Genomic DNA, 17,838 nt, shown 5'->3' on the forward strand with positions numbered 1-17,838 from the left:
TATTAATACCACACTGGATGTTCTCCACATGAATCCCCTTGTGCATCTCAGAGCGTCGCCCTTTGTTCTTGTCTTTTAAGGGAAGATCCTGACTTCTGCATCCGGTTCCTGAGCTTCTTCATCAGACACTTTTTAAAAATCAAAGCCAGTTTCATTTACAGCTACTGCTCAGAAGGAATACCAAATTATAGCTTGTAGAGAAAAGGCAAATACAAAGGCTAAACACAGACTTCCCTTTGTATTAACAAGAGCACGGCAGGGGAGGAGCTCTACCACACCTAACACTTAGATTAGATATTTCACATTATTGTTCTTTTTCCCTAGAGTTTAGCACTCTTGTGCTTTTGTGCATCACATCCCAGTTGGTGGGCATGGGTCCAACACTAGATTTCATGTGGGGGCTGAAACACAGCCCAGTTTTTCTCCCAGCTGCAGCGCGAACAATAAACGACTCAGCCTGTCTCACCCTGTCTGTCTGTCTCTCTGTCTGTCTGTCAGTTTGAGGGCTGTTCGAAAGCTTACTCCCGTCTGGAGAACCTCAAGACTCACCTCAGGTCCCACACCGGGGAGAAACCGTACTTGTGTGAACACGAAGGCTGCAACAAGGCCTTCTCCAATGCCTCAGACCGAGCCAAGCACCAGAACCGCACACACTCTAACGAGGTATGCCGATATGTCCATATCTCCTAGTGATGCCCTGTGGCGTCCAGGAACCAGTGTTTCAAATCTCCCTTCTTTCCAGAAACCATATGTCTGTAAGATCCCCGGCTGTACCAAGCGCTACACAGATCCAAGTTCGCTCAGGAAACACGTGAAGACGGTGCACGGACCAGAAGCTCACATCACAAAGAAGCAAAGAAGCGACGTCCCTCCGAGGCCTCAGCCACCAAAAGGCAACGGGGTGAACGAGGCGAACTCCAGGCACGGAGCAAAAGGCGTGGAGGGCAAGCTCGAGGCCAACAGCACCTCTGGAGGAATGGAGGACTGCCTGCAGATCAAATCTATCAAGACTGAGAACTCCATGGTGAGCTCTGCTCGGGAATTTCATGGCATCTTGAAAGAAAAGCTTTTCTTTCGACAGCCTTTGGCACATGTTGCTTGAAAAGTGTAATTGCATGATTTTTCTGGCTGGTTTCTGCTTGACTAACATCTCCTGAGGTTAGATGCTTTCACTGAACCTCTCCTAACACACCTCTCCTCTCAAGTTAACCTTCCTAATGGACAGACTTCACTGAGGTGAGCACTATCTCTGGATCACTCTATCACTGTTTCTTTGTTCCCTCGCAACCTGACTACATTTACATGCTACATTTGTCAAAATATGCATGCTGCAAAATGTGCTGCTTGCCGCCATTTAAGCAGATATTTCTGCATGCGAGATCTCTGGCAGCGGCCCCGCTGTCGGAACAAGATAAAAGTCATTGTGACATTAATATTAAAAGGCGTGAGATGTTTCATCCCGTGCGTTGAACAAATAGTGCCAGCATCAAGCTGTGATCAAGACTTTAGTTCATTTTTAGCCAGTTTAAATTGCTGTCACTGCTGTGCTGGATTGTTACTCACAGAACTCATCTATTATCAAATTGTTTTCTTGTAAATAAATCAAACCCATCTGTGATTAATGAGATTATGGAACTATCGGCCCACATTGGTTGTTCGAAAACACTGGGTACAATCAGAATTTTTTAACCGTTGTGATTATTTCATATTGAAGAATACACTAAAGATTTCGCTGCTGAATCTCATTATTTCAACTTTATTTTTGCATGATTGCATATTGATCTGTGGAAAAGTGGACAACTGTTCAGCACCATTATTTAGAGAGTCTGTGTGATGTTGACATCAAGTGGCCCCCTGCTGTGATCCCCCAGACGTACCAGTCCAGTCCTGGCGGCCACTCCTCCTGCAGCAGCGAGCCTTCGCCTCTCGGCAGCACCAACAACAACGACAGCGGGGTAGAGATGGCGTTGCACAGCGGGGGCAGCTTCGGAGACCTCAGCGCGCAGGACGAGTGCCCCATGGTCGACTCCACCGTTCCTGCTGGGGGGCAGCAGGCCGCGATGGGGCTTCATTTAAGGAAAGCTGTGGGTCACCCTGGCACAGTCACCATCAAGCTGGAGAACATCAAAAAGGAACGGCTGAAGACGGTGTCGACGTCGGACTGGGTCAACTCTGCAGCACAACCACTGCAGGGTCAGCGCAGCAGTGTGAAGCTGCCTCCCATACCTGCAGTCGGTGAGTCTCCATGAGGATCCTGGGTTTTCATTTTCTGTACATGACTGTTTTATGTTCGAGGGAGCACACAAACACACCCAGGTCAGGAAGGCACGTCCACAATATGCATCCCTAATTGAGTTGCAAGTCCATAAACATTATAAACATTCTTCCTTTGGTCACGTGTCAAATCCAGTGAGTTATACTGTAATATAGCATAATAATTATCCTCCAACTTGGTTGTTGATGGTAAATGTGCAAATGATTGTGACAAATGTGTTATATAATGAGAGTCAGCTGGGTCTACCACAGTCATGGTGCCATTACTGCTTGTCTGGGGTCAGGCCCTGGGATTCTGGAAAGCGCCTTAAAACAATTCTGATTGTAAAAGACGCTATATAAATAAAGATTGAGATTGATTGATTACAATCTTCGTTGTCTCTGCAGGTTCTCTGCTGGAGAACTCCACCTTGATGAGCAACTCCAGTATTTCGTACCCTGGCCAACGCAGGGGTGACCTGTCTTCATGTGAAGTAACACTTTTAAACCAGTTGAATGAGCGCCGCGACAGCACCACCAGCACCGTCAGCTCGGCTTATACCATCAGCCGGCGCTCCTCTGGTATCTCACCAGGATATTCAAGCCGCCGCTCCAGCGAGGCATCCCAGTTTGGCGCCAACAGGCACAATAATATCAGCTCGGCTGATTCCTATGACCCGATCTCCACAGATCTGTCTCGCCGCTCCAGCGAGGCCAGTCAGTGCGGAGGTGGTGGACTCGGTGGAGGAGCGACTCTCCCAAGCCTCCTCAGTTTAACGCCCGCCCAACATTACCGTCTGAAGGCAAAGTACGCTGCCGCTACTGGTGGAGCTCCACCCACTCCTCTCCCTAATATGGATCGAATGAGCCTGAGGACCCGCATGGCACTTTATAGCGACTCCCAGGAAGCATCGTTGAATCAGTTCCACCAGCCGTCTCCTGGAACTGTGCCTCGGCGCTGCAGTGATATGGGATATGGCACAAGGAGCATGATGCCCCACGAGGTGCCGGGCAACCTCCCACGCCGCGCCAGCGATCCAGTGCGTCGTCCCACGCTGGACCCTCTCTCCTTGCCCAGGTTCCAGCGCTACAACAGCATGAACAACATGAACCCTCTGAATGTCTCAACGGCCGAACGCTACCAGTCGCTGGTCACACAGGGGTATACCCGGTCCGATGGCAATCTGCAACGCTACCCGTTCGCTCCGAGACCTCCTAGCATTTCTGAAAATGTGGCCATGGAGAACATGGCAATGGACGGAATGACTGGAGCGGATCAGAATGGAGAGGATGACTTGGTGCTTCCTGACGATATGGTGCAGTACTTAAGGTCGCAGAATACCGGGCCCTCCGCTAATAACTTGGGTCAGGTGGACTTTCATTCCAACCATCAGAATCACGGCTTCCAGACGGGCATGGCCCCTCCACCATCATATTATTCCCAGAGAAGGATGGCCATGGTGGACGCCACCATGACTCATTCTGCCCAAGACTCCCAGCAGCCATTCTCAGCGCCTCCAGAGAACATGAACAAAAACAACATGCCGGTGCAGTGGAACGAGGTGAGCTCAGGCACTGTGGACTCCACCGCCAAGCTCTCCAAACCGCAGCACCATCCTCTCAGGGGGAACCTAGCTGTCGTTCAGCAACGGCACAATTTCAGTTCCTTCCAGGGACAAGGTCAAGCACTGAGCAGCAACCACCAGGTTGTTCCTATGAGTCAAAATGTGTCCATGTATGCAAACCACAGCAACCAGAGGATATTGAACGCCTCGCAGCCCCCGGCGCCCCCGCAGCAGCAGCAGCAGCAGCAGCAGCAGCAGCAGCAGCAGCAGCAGCAACAGAGGCAGTACATCCCTGTCAACTTTGGAGAGCACATGAGTCCTCAACAGGGATTTGGCCAAGAGTTTATTCCAAATTCAATATCAGGGAGTACGAGCATGAGACCTGCACAGAACGTCGTGGCCAGTTCAGAACTGCAAAGAGGAAGGACACAGACTGATGGGTATTATCGTGTGAATCAATTGGATCTGCAGCAAAATTATATATTACTTCTTAGCAGCAGCAGCAGCAGCAGCAGCAGCAGCAATCGATCCACAATGGCGGAAGAGGATCGTTACAACCTCGGCCTCCTGCAGAACCCAAGTCCAACATGAGACAGCATCCAGGTTCTAACATGATGCATCCAAACAGAGTCGCCAAGTCCTCTGCTTTGAGCCCCTGTGATGGAACTGAGACATCAGAGGCGAGCCCAAAGAGGCGCAGTGGGCCTGCAGCTCACAACAGCAGCTCTGAAAATTCTGTCTTCTACACAGGTCAGATCCACATGTTTGAGCCCTCCTTTGATGCACCAATGTCCCCGTGTGCCAGTGAGCCTCCTGCTAACAGCACCAGTGCCGCCAACATGGCCTCGCCAGGCGTTAACCTGGTCTCCAGCAGCACCATTGATTCCTCCACTGGCGTATCGGGCGGGCCGCAGCACCCCCAGATTGATTTTGACACCATGCTAGATGATGGGGACCATTCCAGCCTAATGTCAGGCACCTTAAGTCCCGGCCTCCTCCAAAGCCTTTCCCAGAGTTCCTCTCGCCTCACGACTCCTCGCAACTCCCTCCCCCTCGCGTCTGTACCGGCAGGAATCGGCAATATGGCCATCGGGGACATGAATTCCATGCTCACGGCCTTGGCTGAAGAAAGCAAGTTCCTCAACATGATGAGCTGAGAACAATCAAACATCACGTCGTCCATCCAGTCTTAAAGAATTCAGGAATATAAGGACTCCAAAAACAGGCACTGATTGAATGCAAATCTGAGTATATCCTATATTTTTGTTTACTGTCCTGTAGAATATGCACATTTTGTAATATGTGCATCAGATGATATGTTGCATTAAAAATGTAGTATTAAGTATAATTAGGATTAAGGTTTCTGTCACTATTTGCTACAAAGCCATACAATACTGTATATGATAGTCCAGGGTATACATACATACATCTAAAATTAATGCCGTTCAGTATTTGCAATCGTGATATCTGTAAAAAGTGGCGCCCTGAAAGTGTTCCACGCGCTACATTGATCAGAATTAGACATAAAGAGGACATGTAGATAACGGGTAATATCTTCTCTTAACGATCCTAAAGCGTATAGATATAGGTTATGGTATTTGCTTTAAATTATGTTATAGACCATCGATGTTAAAACACGAGCTGTTGAAAGTAAGACAAAAGTATTTCATAACACAAACCCTCTTAAATTGGATAAAAGCCGTTGCTATTGCTAATGTTGCTATTAACTGCCGCTGCAGGTTAAAGAAAAGCCCCTCCCTCATCCGTGGGGTATATACGGCAGGGGCGTGTACACATGTGATGTTTGACAGCCAAAAGCCAAATCCTGAACTGGGCTATTTTGCATTGACTGACTAATGAACAACGGCGCGGTGACGTCCTGCTGGGTTTTATACGTTGGGAAGCTTCAGCGTTACACATAGAGCTGCTAGAGTTGCTAACGCCCAGGTGTGTACATGAGACAGTGGTTAAACATCCCAGCGACACCACAGTGGCGCCATCACGCGCAGACATTTGCTGTAATATCTGACACCACGCATGAAGAGATGGTTCCTCCTGAGGCCGGTGCGCTCCACCAGCCTGACGATCCATATGTTTATATGTTTATACGAGTTTGACAATCAGAGGGTTCTCGTCCCCCGAGGGTGGGAGATTGGAAGGACAAGAGTTTGTTTCTATACAGGAACGCCTGGCACGTGGTGAGGAGTCCTCCTGAAAGAGAATATACAAGTACCTCTGTGTGTTCTCACCAGAAGAAGCAGTCCTAATTAACACATTCAGAGAGCCCCCCCCCACCCCCACCCCCCCCCGGGTCTCTGGGTGAACTGAAGAAAGTCCAGGAAGGGACAGACTTTGAAAGCGAAAGCGTCTCTGAGCGGAATGGTGACGTAGCCATTCCGGTTCCTGGCCTCTGTAACGCTCATCATGTTTATAAGTAGCCTTGAAACTGTTGTGTGCTGACGTTGGCGTTTCCTACGTGGAGCCTGTGTGTGAGAGTTTGGGGTGTGTGTGCGTTTATGTTCATAGCTTTTGTACATGTCGAATAAACTATCCTTTTTTTTGTTTTTCCCTGGTTAAATTCCCTCCGTGTGGCTCGCTTTGATGGAGCTCCTGCAGTTACATAAAGTAATGACCATTAAAACCACGTTCTTCACAATTTACACAATACTACCTGAAACCCGTACGTCTAAAATAGGAGACATATAGAAGAACCATCTAAACCATGGACACACAAAGAGATGCTATTTAACAGTGGAGCTCTAACATCCATGCTAACGACGCTTCCATTCGTCCCAGTCACTCAGAACTGGGAGAGGCTTCGTTTTTAATGCATCAGTCTGATACGTCTGATTAAAGGATCAACCCAGAACACACAGATGCATCTTAGATTACCTGACTTGAAAATGAGAAGTGGCAGAAAACGGCTCTGACGGGAAATGAAAAGAATAAAAAATAGATTTGTCTGAGAAGACGGAGAGAAAAGTCAAAGGCAGGAGAGCAGAGACGAGGAGGAGGAGGCACCAGAAGCTGCACGGTGCTGAGACCCAAGTTTGGTTTGACAGAAATTCAGTCGGGGACTGCCAGCCAGTGCAGCCCGCTGATTGGTTTTGCCACTGAAATCCTTTATTCTCTTAGAAAGAGAGCAGGAGATGAAATAGCCTCTGGGTGAGGAGCGAAGCTGAAGGGGCGATCAGACAAGGCGAGCAGCGATCTGGAGCCAAACAGACGCAGCCAGAGGTGGAAGAAGGCAACAGCTTGACCCACACGGACGCTTCAGAAAGTTCTGCTGACGTCTCCCCGTCCCACAAAGTCTCGCGGTCGTGTCCAGGGTCCACGTGGAGGCGCTTCAGCTGTCCCGGGGTCGGCCAACATCCCGTCTCTGTTGGGTCCCGAGACAAACGTCCCCATCAGCCGTTCAGCTGCCTGTTGGCGACGTTGACAGCGTGGAGCCCGACGGCAGCCAGACACAACAGGGGAGTCCTCGGGGGGAGGGGGGGGGGTGGCGACGGACAGCCGTCCTCAGCTGAGCCCCACTCAGCAAACGAAGCCTTTATTAATGAGCCGCAGCTGCGGAGGACAGGGAATTAAATATCTGCCCTGACCTTCTTAAACAACAGAAAATGAGAAACAAACCACATTCAGGTCATCACCTTTGACCTGTGCACGCTCAGAAGAGCGGATTTATGAACGTTTAATCTATTTTTGTTGCTGAATCCAAATATAAACTATCAGCTTTGGGCAAATATGGAAATATATCATATAATCATCCCCGTACATGCGGCTTTAGCCAAGGAGCTACAGATAGTCTTGTGTTTCCACTCCAGCACTTCTCCTTCACTTCTTTGGTCATTAGCATTAGTTAGCATTAGTTAGCATTAGTTAGCAGCAGCATTATCCAGAACCTTCCGTCTTTGCAGCGGTGCTGTGACACATCAGCCAATTTGTTCCTGCAGCCAAACATCAGATAATCGAGTGGAAATATACAAGATAAGATAAGATAACGTTTTTTGATCCCACATCGGGTAAATTCACATGTTCCACCTTCGGATCTTCCTGAGGGGCTCCTCCTTGTCTCTTTCAGTGCATGTATGTAGCATGTTGGGAGAAGTTCGGGAGTGTGTCACATGTTGCCCTCTGACCCCTGGAGGTCAGGTCATCATAATAAAGCCTTTCACCACAGACTGCGCTCAGTCTCTCATCAAAGATTTCCTGCTCGGAGCTCAGAGAGCAGAAGGACGTGACCTGTGGCCGAGTCTGGTCACCTTCTTCTCCAATAGAGTTTTTCCCCATCCTGTTGCTGCTGGCCTGAGGGCCAAAAGTGGCCCCACTTCAATCCAGAAGTCCAAGAATTATGATCAGCTGGCCTCAGGGACATCTGTGATAAAGACCAGTATTGTGTCCCTCCTAGGGAGACGCTCGGTCTTGGGTCGGTCCATAACGTGGGTCGTGACCTCTTGAAGCTCTCAGATGGCCTGAAAGCTTTGCCTTGATTGTGATGTTGAGAGACGCCATCGTTGGAATGAAGATGGTGAAATCGATGGCTAGAGAAGAAGAGAAGATGACCTCCGCTCGTGTGCGCCGGTGCTTTGATCTTTCCTGCTTTTTCATCCTCCCTAACACAAGGACTGTTCATCAGTTTCCACTTTAAACGGCCCCGTTAGTGGTCTCAACGCCTCAACCTTCTCCGTCCGTTCACCTTCAGCACCTTTAAATGACAACCTCGGAGTCTAACAGCAGATCTGTAGACTTTTGATAGTTTTAAAGCGTTTGCACGGCCCAAACTTGAACCTTTGACCTTGTTTTAGGGTATAAAAGCCTTCGCTGCAGCTAAGGAAGGGCTGCTGAAGGTTGCTGGAGAGCAGACAGCAGCTCACACATCCCCGGGGTCAGTTACCTTAAACTGTTGCAGCGGTCACAGCTGGTGGCTCCAGATTAGCACCGACCATCTCACAAGTATCGTATACGCTCCCTTTGGCTCCCCCAGGGCTGCAGGGACGTCGTCCAAGACAAAACACAGATTGTTTCCGTCACACAAAGCACAATGAAGCCAGAGAGAGTGTGTGTGTGCTTCTGTGCACACACAGCAGGTCTGTGCGGGGGTGGGGGGGGTGCGGGGGGGCAGCAACGCCGCTGCCGGAGGGGAACGTGGCACCGCGGCGTTGATGTTTACCCTCTGCAGGCTCCTTTTGAAGCGCCACCGTCGAGGCCGCTGATGGAGACAGGAGAGAGGAGACGCTGGAACACATCAGAGGATCCAAACGGTCCCCATATTTACTGTGAACGTTCCCAAAGTGGGAAGAGACAAATGAATTTTCCAGTTTTCCGGCACGGTCAGATGCCTGTATCACCATCTTCCTGGCTGCATTCACACCCCCGGTCGGGGCTGTGAAGTGACCCCAGCAGAACTGTCACCTCTCGTAGGGGCAGTAATGGGCCCAGCAATATATGATGTTTTATTAAGAAACACTCACAGAATCAGGACTCTGGGCAGTGAAGAGGACGGCCCCCTGCTGGGAATGACCACGAGCCTCCAGCTGTGCAGGGAAGGAGAGCAAAGGTCTCTGTCTTTCCACCTGTTTTCCACTTGGGTTGCCACCAGTCAGCAGTTTACCAATGAAGTGTTCAGCTGTGAGAATTATACCTGCACTTGTTTCTAAAATGATTGAAGGAAGAACACTCAGCTTTTAGTGCAGCTCCTCCTGCTTTTAGCACTCCAGAGTGTCAGAACATCCCATTTTAGGTGACAGCGCTTTATCACACATCTACTCTCGGCAACATGGGTGGGGTGGACACCAGGACATGTCTCCTTAATGCTGAAAAATCATTAAAAAAAATAAATAAAATGGCTGCAGCGTTAAATTCAAACATGAACCTATCAGAGAAAAGAAATCTCGAGGGTGCAGCTCCAATCTGAACTCCCGGGATCGATCCATTAAAGTGAAATCTCTAAGTTTTCTGATACGTTTCCAGAATATCAGTGAGGAATCTGCCAGGTGATCTAGCAGCAGCTTGTAATTCTGTTCGGAGCAGGAAGAGCGCCATCCCAAAACCCCCCGTCGTGCCTTCAGTTCTGTCCATTAACGAAAAGGACAAAAGCAAAAGAGCCATTTGGAGCGAGTGGTGTCAAAAACCGCAGCGACTGCCAGGAACCATTTTAAGCAGATGTCTGTTTGGACGTGGCCCTGAGCTCCTGTCCCCATTTAAATATAGTGATTTGAGTGGAACACAAGCAGCGGGAGATGGCCCAGCAGCCAGCGCGAGCATTCAGGGGCTCGCTAATGACCCTCTGGGGTCGGGGGGTCACCGGAGTAAAAGCAGATCAGAGAGGATGTGGGGCCAGCAGCCAGGACAGGGGCCATAAATCTCATCCACTCCCAGAGGAAGCCATCTTTTTTCCCACTTGCCATCGGAATTAAAATACAATCACAATCGTCACATTGTGGCTCCCACCAGAATGACAGGCCTGGGAGGCCGGACGGGGGACGGGGGACACGGGGGACGGGGGACACGGGGGGGTTGTTTATTTTTGGCTCACAGATGAGAAAACTGCTGCTCAGTTGGGGGGGGAGCAATGCTATCGAGCATTTGCAACAGCATCATAGCTTTGCCGTAAAGTTTACTGATGCAGCGCTACTGCAGTGGGAAACATTTGTCCTTCACGCACGTGTCCGGAGGACGGACGGACGGACGGACGGACGACCGACAGCTGCACTTTATGGCAGACAGGGCGCGAGATGGTTGGATGGTTTTCATCCCCGCTGGCTGCTGAAGCACCACACGTGCTTTACGCTGCCCAGAGAAACGTAATCCACTTCAGGCTTTAACTCACAGGACAGGAAGTGATGTCACACACCTCCGCTAACAATTATTACTTCTCCCTGATGTCATTATAGATCCTTTTAAAAGTACATTTTTATTTTAAAAAAGCACATTTAAGTTTTCACATTCAGTTTGAATTATTTTTAGTGTTGAACCAAACTGTTCAGCTAATCATTGAAGATTCAAGCTTAACAAAACAAAACAAATAAAACGTCATTTTTCAAGAAAACCAAGGAGCGATCCATGAAAAAATAAAAATTACACGCACAAGCATGCCTACAATGAATGTCAGTAGATCTGGGGAAATGGATTGTTTGTTTTCATCATAATCACTCAGTCCTGCTGTGCTAAAGTGCTGTTTTGTGTCATCAGATCAGTGTTCAGTGAGATTTCATAGAAGTTATCTTCTAACAGATGTCTCAAATCCTTAATTTGTTAACCTTCTGTAGTCTGTGCTCACAGTTATCCAATTTTCTAGAGGGGAGCACGTGTTGAGCCATCTGCTACTGACCCAAAGAAGAAAGAAAACACCATTTCTGTTGAGTAACGCGACCTTTTACACCCCCCTGCCCATCACCACCGCATCTGCTGCAGCCCCACATGAGGGACAGTAACAGTAACATCAGTGATTATATAATACATGGTTATACATTCTGTTAGTTATTGAACAAAAACCCCAAACCCATTGTGCTGATCATAAAAGCCAACTGGAGCACAGTACTCACGTGTGTCTCGGTGCGGTATTTTTTGGTTTCTTTGTGCCCTCTAGTGGGCGATAAAGGTAATACAACCTCAGGTAACATGAAATGACCATCATACAGTTTTGTTATCAGCTAATATGTATATATTTTAATTTATTAACATGAAAGTCGAATTTAAAAGTTGTTAGATACATATCCTAAACTTAGATACATGTCTTAGACAAATGTCCTTAATTAAAAGGCACGTCACACATTCGTACCCAACCTATAAAATCAATGATCAAATCAAAACATTTAACGACACATTTATACACAATCTGTACAAGTCTGGGAGGAAACGAGGGACCGCCTGAGCAGCTGCAGGTCATTTCAACACAACATGGTAGCTGTCGGTACTTTCATCTGTGGTGACATAAAAATTTAGAGAAAGATCAGAGGTCTAGAGGACACAGAGGTTAGTTCAAAGGTCAAAGGTGATGATTGTACCCCTTATTGAACTCAGGACGAAGCTGGTTTCCTCCCTGAAGCTCTGCACCACCTAAAACAGGTGAAGGTTTCTGTTGTTGCTCAATTTATTTGATTTTATTGGTTATTTCAGCCCTTTAGACGAACGCCAGACGTCAAGGGTGCGACTCAGGAGGTGACAGGCGAGTAGTCGTACCTCATCAGAGACTAATATGTGGATCCCGTTGGGGTGTTGTTGGTAAATGTGCGTAATTTGCTGCGGAGAGATGCTGTAGAGTACAGCGATCTTCTCAGACAGGTCCGACAGGGTCAACTCATCAAGGTATAGAGCCTGGTAGACTGCAGAGAAGGATGAGAAGCTCCTGAGGACTGAGGACCATCACTGGAACCAGAACATCCCCTCTGCAGATCTCTTCCTAATGAGTTATTTCTATCATGCACGTACCGTCTCCACCCACAGGCTTGATGGGAGATGGAATTCTGTCCTGCTGCTGACACACATAGATGGTCAGACGTGGCTGAATATACCTGAAATATATGAGCAGCAACTGCTAGAACAGCGATGTCTCCACAGAAACTGTAGGAAGGACGGCCTTTCTCAGCTCCCACACGGTCTCACCTTCCTTTCATGCTGTTGAAGAGGCGAATACCATCTGCTGGACCACAGATCTGGATCAGATCTTCCCTGCTCATCCTCAGGAGGTCACCACCTACAAGAAGACCAGCAGAAAATCTGCTCCCCACTGCAGAAGGTTGTTTTTTGTCCCTTAATGAAATATTCTTCATCTACATGATTCATATTTTAGGATTATTCCCCCCTCTTCATCTTACTGATTCCTGTCCTAACATGAACATCTCAACCCTGGATGCACCGTCTCTGTGGTTACCTGAGAAGCTGGAGAAGAGCCGCGAGAAAGGTGAGAACCTGTGACGGTGCAGCCACTGCTGAGTGTCCTGCGGTGAGGACGATGGCACGAGGTGCTACATGTCAAAAAGAAGAAGAGCCCTTGAAATGAGTAAAGCAGCACAGACGCCACTGTCCCCAAATAATGGCCTAAAAAGAATAAGAGCGCAACGTTAACCATTTTCATGCTGCACTGTTCTCCGTTACTTACATCAGAGCAGCTGGGCACCGGCAGTTCTTGCTGGGTTGGTGAACAGTTGCTATAGAAACGTGCACATGAGGAAGAAGAACAGATATGGAAGAGTAGATGAGTGCTTTTGTTGGCATTACTCAGAAAAACAGGTTTCTTCCTACAATGATTTCATGTGAGTAACTACCTTTGGAGCCTTCTGTATTATAATTTAGCTCAACTTATTCCAGCAGTTGACTTATGTTACATAACGTAAATACATGCAGTAAAACCTACAATATATTTAAACACATTATCATATATGGTCCAGTTACTGAAATTTAGAACATTTTATAAAATGGCATTTTTCCGGGGTTAATCCGACATTTATTTTGTTAACTTGTCTTTGGTCAGAGTGTTCAGCCTCCGCGTCACTAGGTGGCGCTGTGACCATCACAGTTTCCATCAAGCTTTGATCTGTGTTGGCTCACCCATCCGGGAAGCCACAGGAAGTTGGTGAGTTGTGGTAAACTGGTGACGGATTGTTGCTACTGCTGCTGCTGCTTCCACCGTTGAGGATCATCATGCCTGGCGCATCAGGCCAAGGAGAACACTTGGAAGCAAAAAGGAAAAGTTCTAAATGCAGCTGTTGGGGAAAGTTTGTGAAATGATGGTGTGCCCCCCCCCCCCCCCCCCAGTCAGGGTGCTATTATGATGATAATCCTCATAATTCGGGATCTTTTTCGCCCACAAAACGCGCGGCGAAACATGAGGCGATTGAGCTTCATGGTCTTCTGACATGGACACTTGGGACCAGTCGGGTGAGGACGTTACTAAATGTGGGCGGTGCCAGCTGCTGGGGTCACCCCCAGGGTCGCCCCCAGGGTCGCCCCTCACAACAAATGTCCGTCTGCTATTCTGCAGCTTCGGCAGCTTTCACTGGAGCCCCAAGTGGCACCGACACAAAAGGTCAGGGGGGACAGATCTGGACCAGGCTCTGGTTCTAGACCAGGCTCTGGATGTAGACCAGGCTCTGGTTCTAGACCAGGCTCTGGATGTAGACCAGGCTCTGGATCTAGACCAGGCTCTGGATGTAGACCAGGCTCTGGATCTAGACCAGGCTCTGGATCTAGGTCAGGCTCTGGATTATAGACACGAATCATCTAGAAGTGTTGCCGTTTGTAGATGACTGATGAAACCAGATTGGACCGGAGCAGAGGGCGCTGAGCCGCCTCATATCCCGGTACTGAGGGTTCAATCATTGACAGAGAGCCACCCGAAGAGGACAAACTTTGAAACAAAGTGGTGGAAAACGATTAAAGCAACACATTAACCTGGATGGGGCCTGTGGGGGCAACAATGTGGGGGAACCACAAAAATACAACCCAAGCTGGAGAGTCTCATAATCATTATATGAGATTAGATAATACAACAGAAGAATTTACTACAGTGGGGGCAATAAATCACGGCGGGGCGGCTGGGCTGGGGGCAAACAAAGGCTGCTGGTGTCACTTATGTAACCGGAACATGTGGCCTCACCTCCTTCAGCACTGTGGTGTCATGGGAAAGCTGATACTTCTCTCTGTCTTGGGGGGACTTTTTATCGGTCTTTTCTCTGTCCGTCTTCAGTTTGCGGTCGGCTCCTTTAGGCTTCCAAAAACAGAGCAGGCGTCATTGAAGGCACCACGGGTGTGACACAACAGGAAGCTGATGAGGAGTTTACCTTGAAGACTTTAACCTGGCAACTGGAAGAATGGACGTGCTCCATGTATTCCCCACTGTCATTGGTGGTGAACGTGTCCACCTGGATGCGGAACGGCACACCTTTCTCCCCGCCGTGCTTCCTGGGCGTGAACTCGGTACTGATGCAGTTCACCTGTGGCACAGGTGGGAAACACCCAGGGTGTTGTGGGCGTTTGGGCTTCGACCAGCTGAGGGATGGGAGTCTCGCTGTCTCACCTGGATGAACGCGGAAGCATTTTTGACGGGATCCCAGAGAAACTCCACGGTGTTGAGGTGCAGAGGGTGTGAGCAGGGCTCCAGAATTCCCACTGATAACGGAATATCTGCAAACATTCACCATCACATCAAGAAAAACACACCATCTTGAAATCAGTCCGAAAAGAAACAGGAAGCGAGTGAAGAATGAGGCTGGTGTGACGATGTTTGTGGGTCGTGGTTCAAAGGCGTGGACGCCATTAGAGTCAGAAGAATCACGACAAATAAAGTGATTTAGCGCTTGGCCACTGTGGGTTTTTCATCTGGTTGGACGGGACCTGGCTGAGGAGAAGGACCGACTGTGGTTGTAGCTTCATGTAAACTTTAAAGCCGTCCAGCCCATCGCTCTGGTTTGCCTTCATTCACAAGAACTAAGCTAACAGCTAAGCTAAGACTGGTTCATCGTATGAAACAGGTCAGGTGTGATCTGTCTGTGTCTGTGGGGACTTCCTTCTGAGCTGACACTTCAGTTTTGGTTCTATATGAGTGAGCTCGGACACGTCAGCTGACCTATATCCAGGATTCGGTCTCCGGGCCGGTTCCACTTCCACCCCTCGAGCTGCTGGTGCTCCATGTACTGCAGGCGGCGCTCATGAAACACCACTCGCACGATGCTCTGCGAACAAACAGGATGCGTCGGTTCAGCCGAAGCAGCAGGAATCGAGGTGTTGGCACTGACCTCCAGTGGCTGGAGAGGGGAAGTGCAACAGAGATGCAAAACATTGAAACACATTTGAAATGCTAAGAGTGCGGCGGATTGATAAGTGCTCGCTAACGGCCTTGAGTGCTCGCCCCCCATGTCCATGCTGAAGCGGGGAAGCAGATGGGAGGGAGGCTTCCTGGTGCCTGAGAGGGCGTCATGTGTTTGTGCAGACGCCACCTGGCTCATTCTTGTGTTTCCCACGTGCTCCCGCCAGCGTGAATGTTTGCAGCCGTGGCAGCCTGACGACGGAGATGCTTCCAGCGGACGCACTCACACGTGCATGAAACCAAGTGGCTCCTCGTCAATATGAAGCCGGCGTGTCAACAAAGCGCCACGAGTCTGAGTTTCAGTGGGTGACCGTTGAGGATTATTTTATGCTAAAGAATCAGAAAGTCTGACGACTGTATTCCCAAAGTCACAGTTTCATCCTGTTGCCAGTGGGCTCGTCTACAGGGTGGACCCGAGCCTCGCGGCCCAGTACTGGACCTCAGGCCAGTACACGCAGCCAAACGTACAGTCAACCAGATTAGGAGAAACATGAGAAGTTACCTTTACGTATTTCCTGCTCGTGCCGGCGTATTCTGCTCTCTTTCTGTTGAGCATACGGATTTCATAGGACTGACCTTCAAGAAGGAAAAGAATCCATGAGAAATGAAGAGTCTCCGTCCTGCAGGACACAGCTGCTGATGCAGGTTCTGTTCTGTTGCTCATCTCACCGGCAGATCGGAGTGATCATCTGGTACCGGCTCAGTTTAACTGTCTGCTTTGTGCTAAACCCTCCATCCAGGAGGACAGAGGCTCACCTTGGTTCAGATAAGTGAGGCTCTCTTCCTGCTGCTTGACAGCCGGCGACGTGGCGGCACACAGGATGTACTGGAACGGGCCCGACGGAGCGGCGCTCTCAGCCATGAGCCTCGCCTCCTCATTCTTTAGGAACGGAGCCAAAGCTTCTCTGGAGAAACAAACGCAAACACACAACAAGACTTTGGATAAGATAAAAAGAAGACAATGGCAACGGAACAAAGGTGGAACACACACACACACACACACACACTTATGTACAGTAGTGTGCATGTAGTGGTCAAATGTGTTTCTACTGTAAAAATACTTGAACTGATCTAAATTTTAGAGCCGTCGGTGGATGAAAAGGTGAGCAGGACAGCAGCCGTCATCAGCATCACTTGTATAAAATAGAGATTTTGTTGCTAGCACAACATAATCAATAAGTGGGTTTTGGTATTTGTGTTGAATATTGTACATAGACTTTAATCCTATTCATGATTTAAGTGTGTAATTAAACCTTTATTACTGTAGCATTAATTACAACACTGAGCAACTTTAGAGAAGTTTGCATGTTGAATATTTGCCAGGTGAAATCTTAAAAAAAGAGAGGTGAAAGGTGCGCGTACGTGTCATTCCTGCCTGCACTGACCCTGAAGTGTGTATTACCTAATGTAACTGGCAGAGTGCTGCTGGTGGTAGGACTCGGGCTGGGAATGGCAGAACAGCATATTCTCCCACAGCGGCGTCGTGGTTAATCCCAGGCGAGCGGCGTGACGTGCAGAGTCGTGCAGAGGAGGCGACTTGGCTCCTGCGGCAGCTTTGAGAGGTTTGCGGCCGAAGCTCCGAGCCCACCTCTTAAAAATGTCCTGCTGATGTCATCAGGATAAACTCCCATGAGCATGCTTGTGATGAACTTTGAGAGGTGGAGCAGGTGAGCCCTCCCTCTGCACTGGGCATGCTGGGAGAAGGCGTTCGGCAGCAGCTTCAGCTCACCGTTTGTTGACACTGAAGCTCGACTTTAGTCTCACTCGGCACGGTGAAGGAACGGCGACGGTGGGAATCAAGCTGTGTCGGACGCAGCTTTCTGTCAGGAAATTAGCAATCAGATGCTTCGTTCGAACATAAAGAACATAAATAAATGTCGACTTAAAATAAGACTTTGTCAATAAAGTCAAAATTCTGAGATTGAGTTCGATTTTCGCCTCAGTGCTGATGGTCAAACAACCAGTTTGGTGGCGACGAGCGCTCGACGGATCTTCAGCATTAATGTTTCAATGCAAACTCTTAAATGAAAGCTGAGTTTTGGGTGAACTGCACCTTTAACACAAACCTCAGCAGCTGCTGGCGCGCTGCAGATTATCCTTTAGGTGAAGGAGAGATTAGCAGCAGGTCATGTGACGTTCTGCCAAGGTTAATGTTTACAGGTCTCAGCACTTGGAAATGGATGAAGATCATTGAGGAGTCAAATCAAAGAGGGT

At 48.8% G+C, this 17,838-nt stretch overlaps 2 protein-coding genes across 4 annotated transcripts in view; one reads left to right on the plus strand and one right to left on the minus strand.

Annotated features, from left to right (window-relative positions):
* gli2a (GLI family zinc finger 2a) overlaps positions 1-6,396 on the plus strand; it is a 55,500-nt gene extending 49,104 nt beyond the window's left edge. Inside the window, 5 exon segments of the mRNA XM_057041000.1 lie at positions 499-663; positions 743-1,024; positions 1,872-2,235; positions 2,662-4,310; positions 4,313-6,396. Of these exon segments, the coding sequence (XP_056896980.1) occupies positions 499-663; positions 743-1,024; positions 1,872-2,235; positions 2,662-4,310; positions 4,313-4,975 (3,123 nt within the window). The 3' untranslated portion in view covers positions 4,976-6,396.
* Positions 6,397-10,702: 4,306 nt separating this feature from the next.
* tfcp2l1 (transcription factor CP2-like 1) lies at positions 10,703-17,744 on the minus strand. Of its 3 annotated transcripts, none has more exons than XM_057027026.1 (15): positions 17,027-17,744; positions 16,381-16,529; positions 16,127-16,200; positions 15,385-15,490; positions 14,836-14,942; positions 14,600-14,752; positions 14,416-14,526; positions 13,368-13,489; positions 12,919-12,967; positions 12,691-12,784; positions 12,423-12,513; positions 12,249-12,331; positions 12,000-12,142; positions 11,825-11,876; positions 10,703-11,740 (listed from the first exon to the last, which is right to left on the minus strand). In XM_057027026.1, exons 1-15 carry the CDS (start codon positions 17,086-17,088, stop codon positions 11,703-11,705), a joined length of 1,434 nt encoding a protein of 477 aa, XP_056883006.1. In that variant the 5' UTR covers positions 17,089-17,744; the 3' UTR covers positions 10,703-11,702. The 3 variants fall into 3 exon arrangements, 2 of the variants coding, with proteins under 2 accessions (XP_056883006.1, XP_056882998.1); XM_057027018.1 differs by having other exon boundaries at positions 15,385-15,562; XR_008949646.1 differs by having other exon boundaries at positions 10,703-11,876; positions 12,249-12,291; positions 15,385-15,562.
* Positions 17,745-17,838: the final 94 nt, after the last annotated feature.

Source organism: Takifugu flavidus, chromosome 1, assembly GCF_003711565.1.
Source record: "Takifugu flavidus isolate HTHZ2018 chromosome 1, ASM371156v2, whole genome shotgun sequence".
NCBI classification, from domain to species: domain Eukaryota; kingdom Metazoa; phylum Chordata; class Actinopteri; order Tetraodontiformes; family Tetraodontidae; genus Takifugu; species Takifugu flavidus.

Bases quoted from the DNA above. Each gene is read 5' to 3' on its own strand.
- tfcp2l1 (XM_057027018.1), bottom strand. From the start codon at position 17,088: ATGCTGTTCTGCCATTCCCAGCCCGAGTCCTACCACCAGCAGCACTCT. The intron at 14,943-15,384 runs GTCAGCTGACGT...GAATGTTTGCAG, and splicing joins AGACCGAATCCTGGATATAG to ATATTCCGTTATCAGTGGGA. The intron at 13,490-14,415 runs GTGAGGCCACAT...TTTGCTTCCAAG, and splicing joins ACACCACAGTGCTGAAGGAG to TGTTCTCCTTGGCCTGATGC.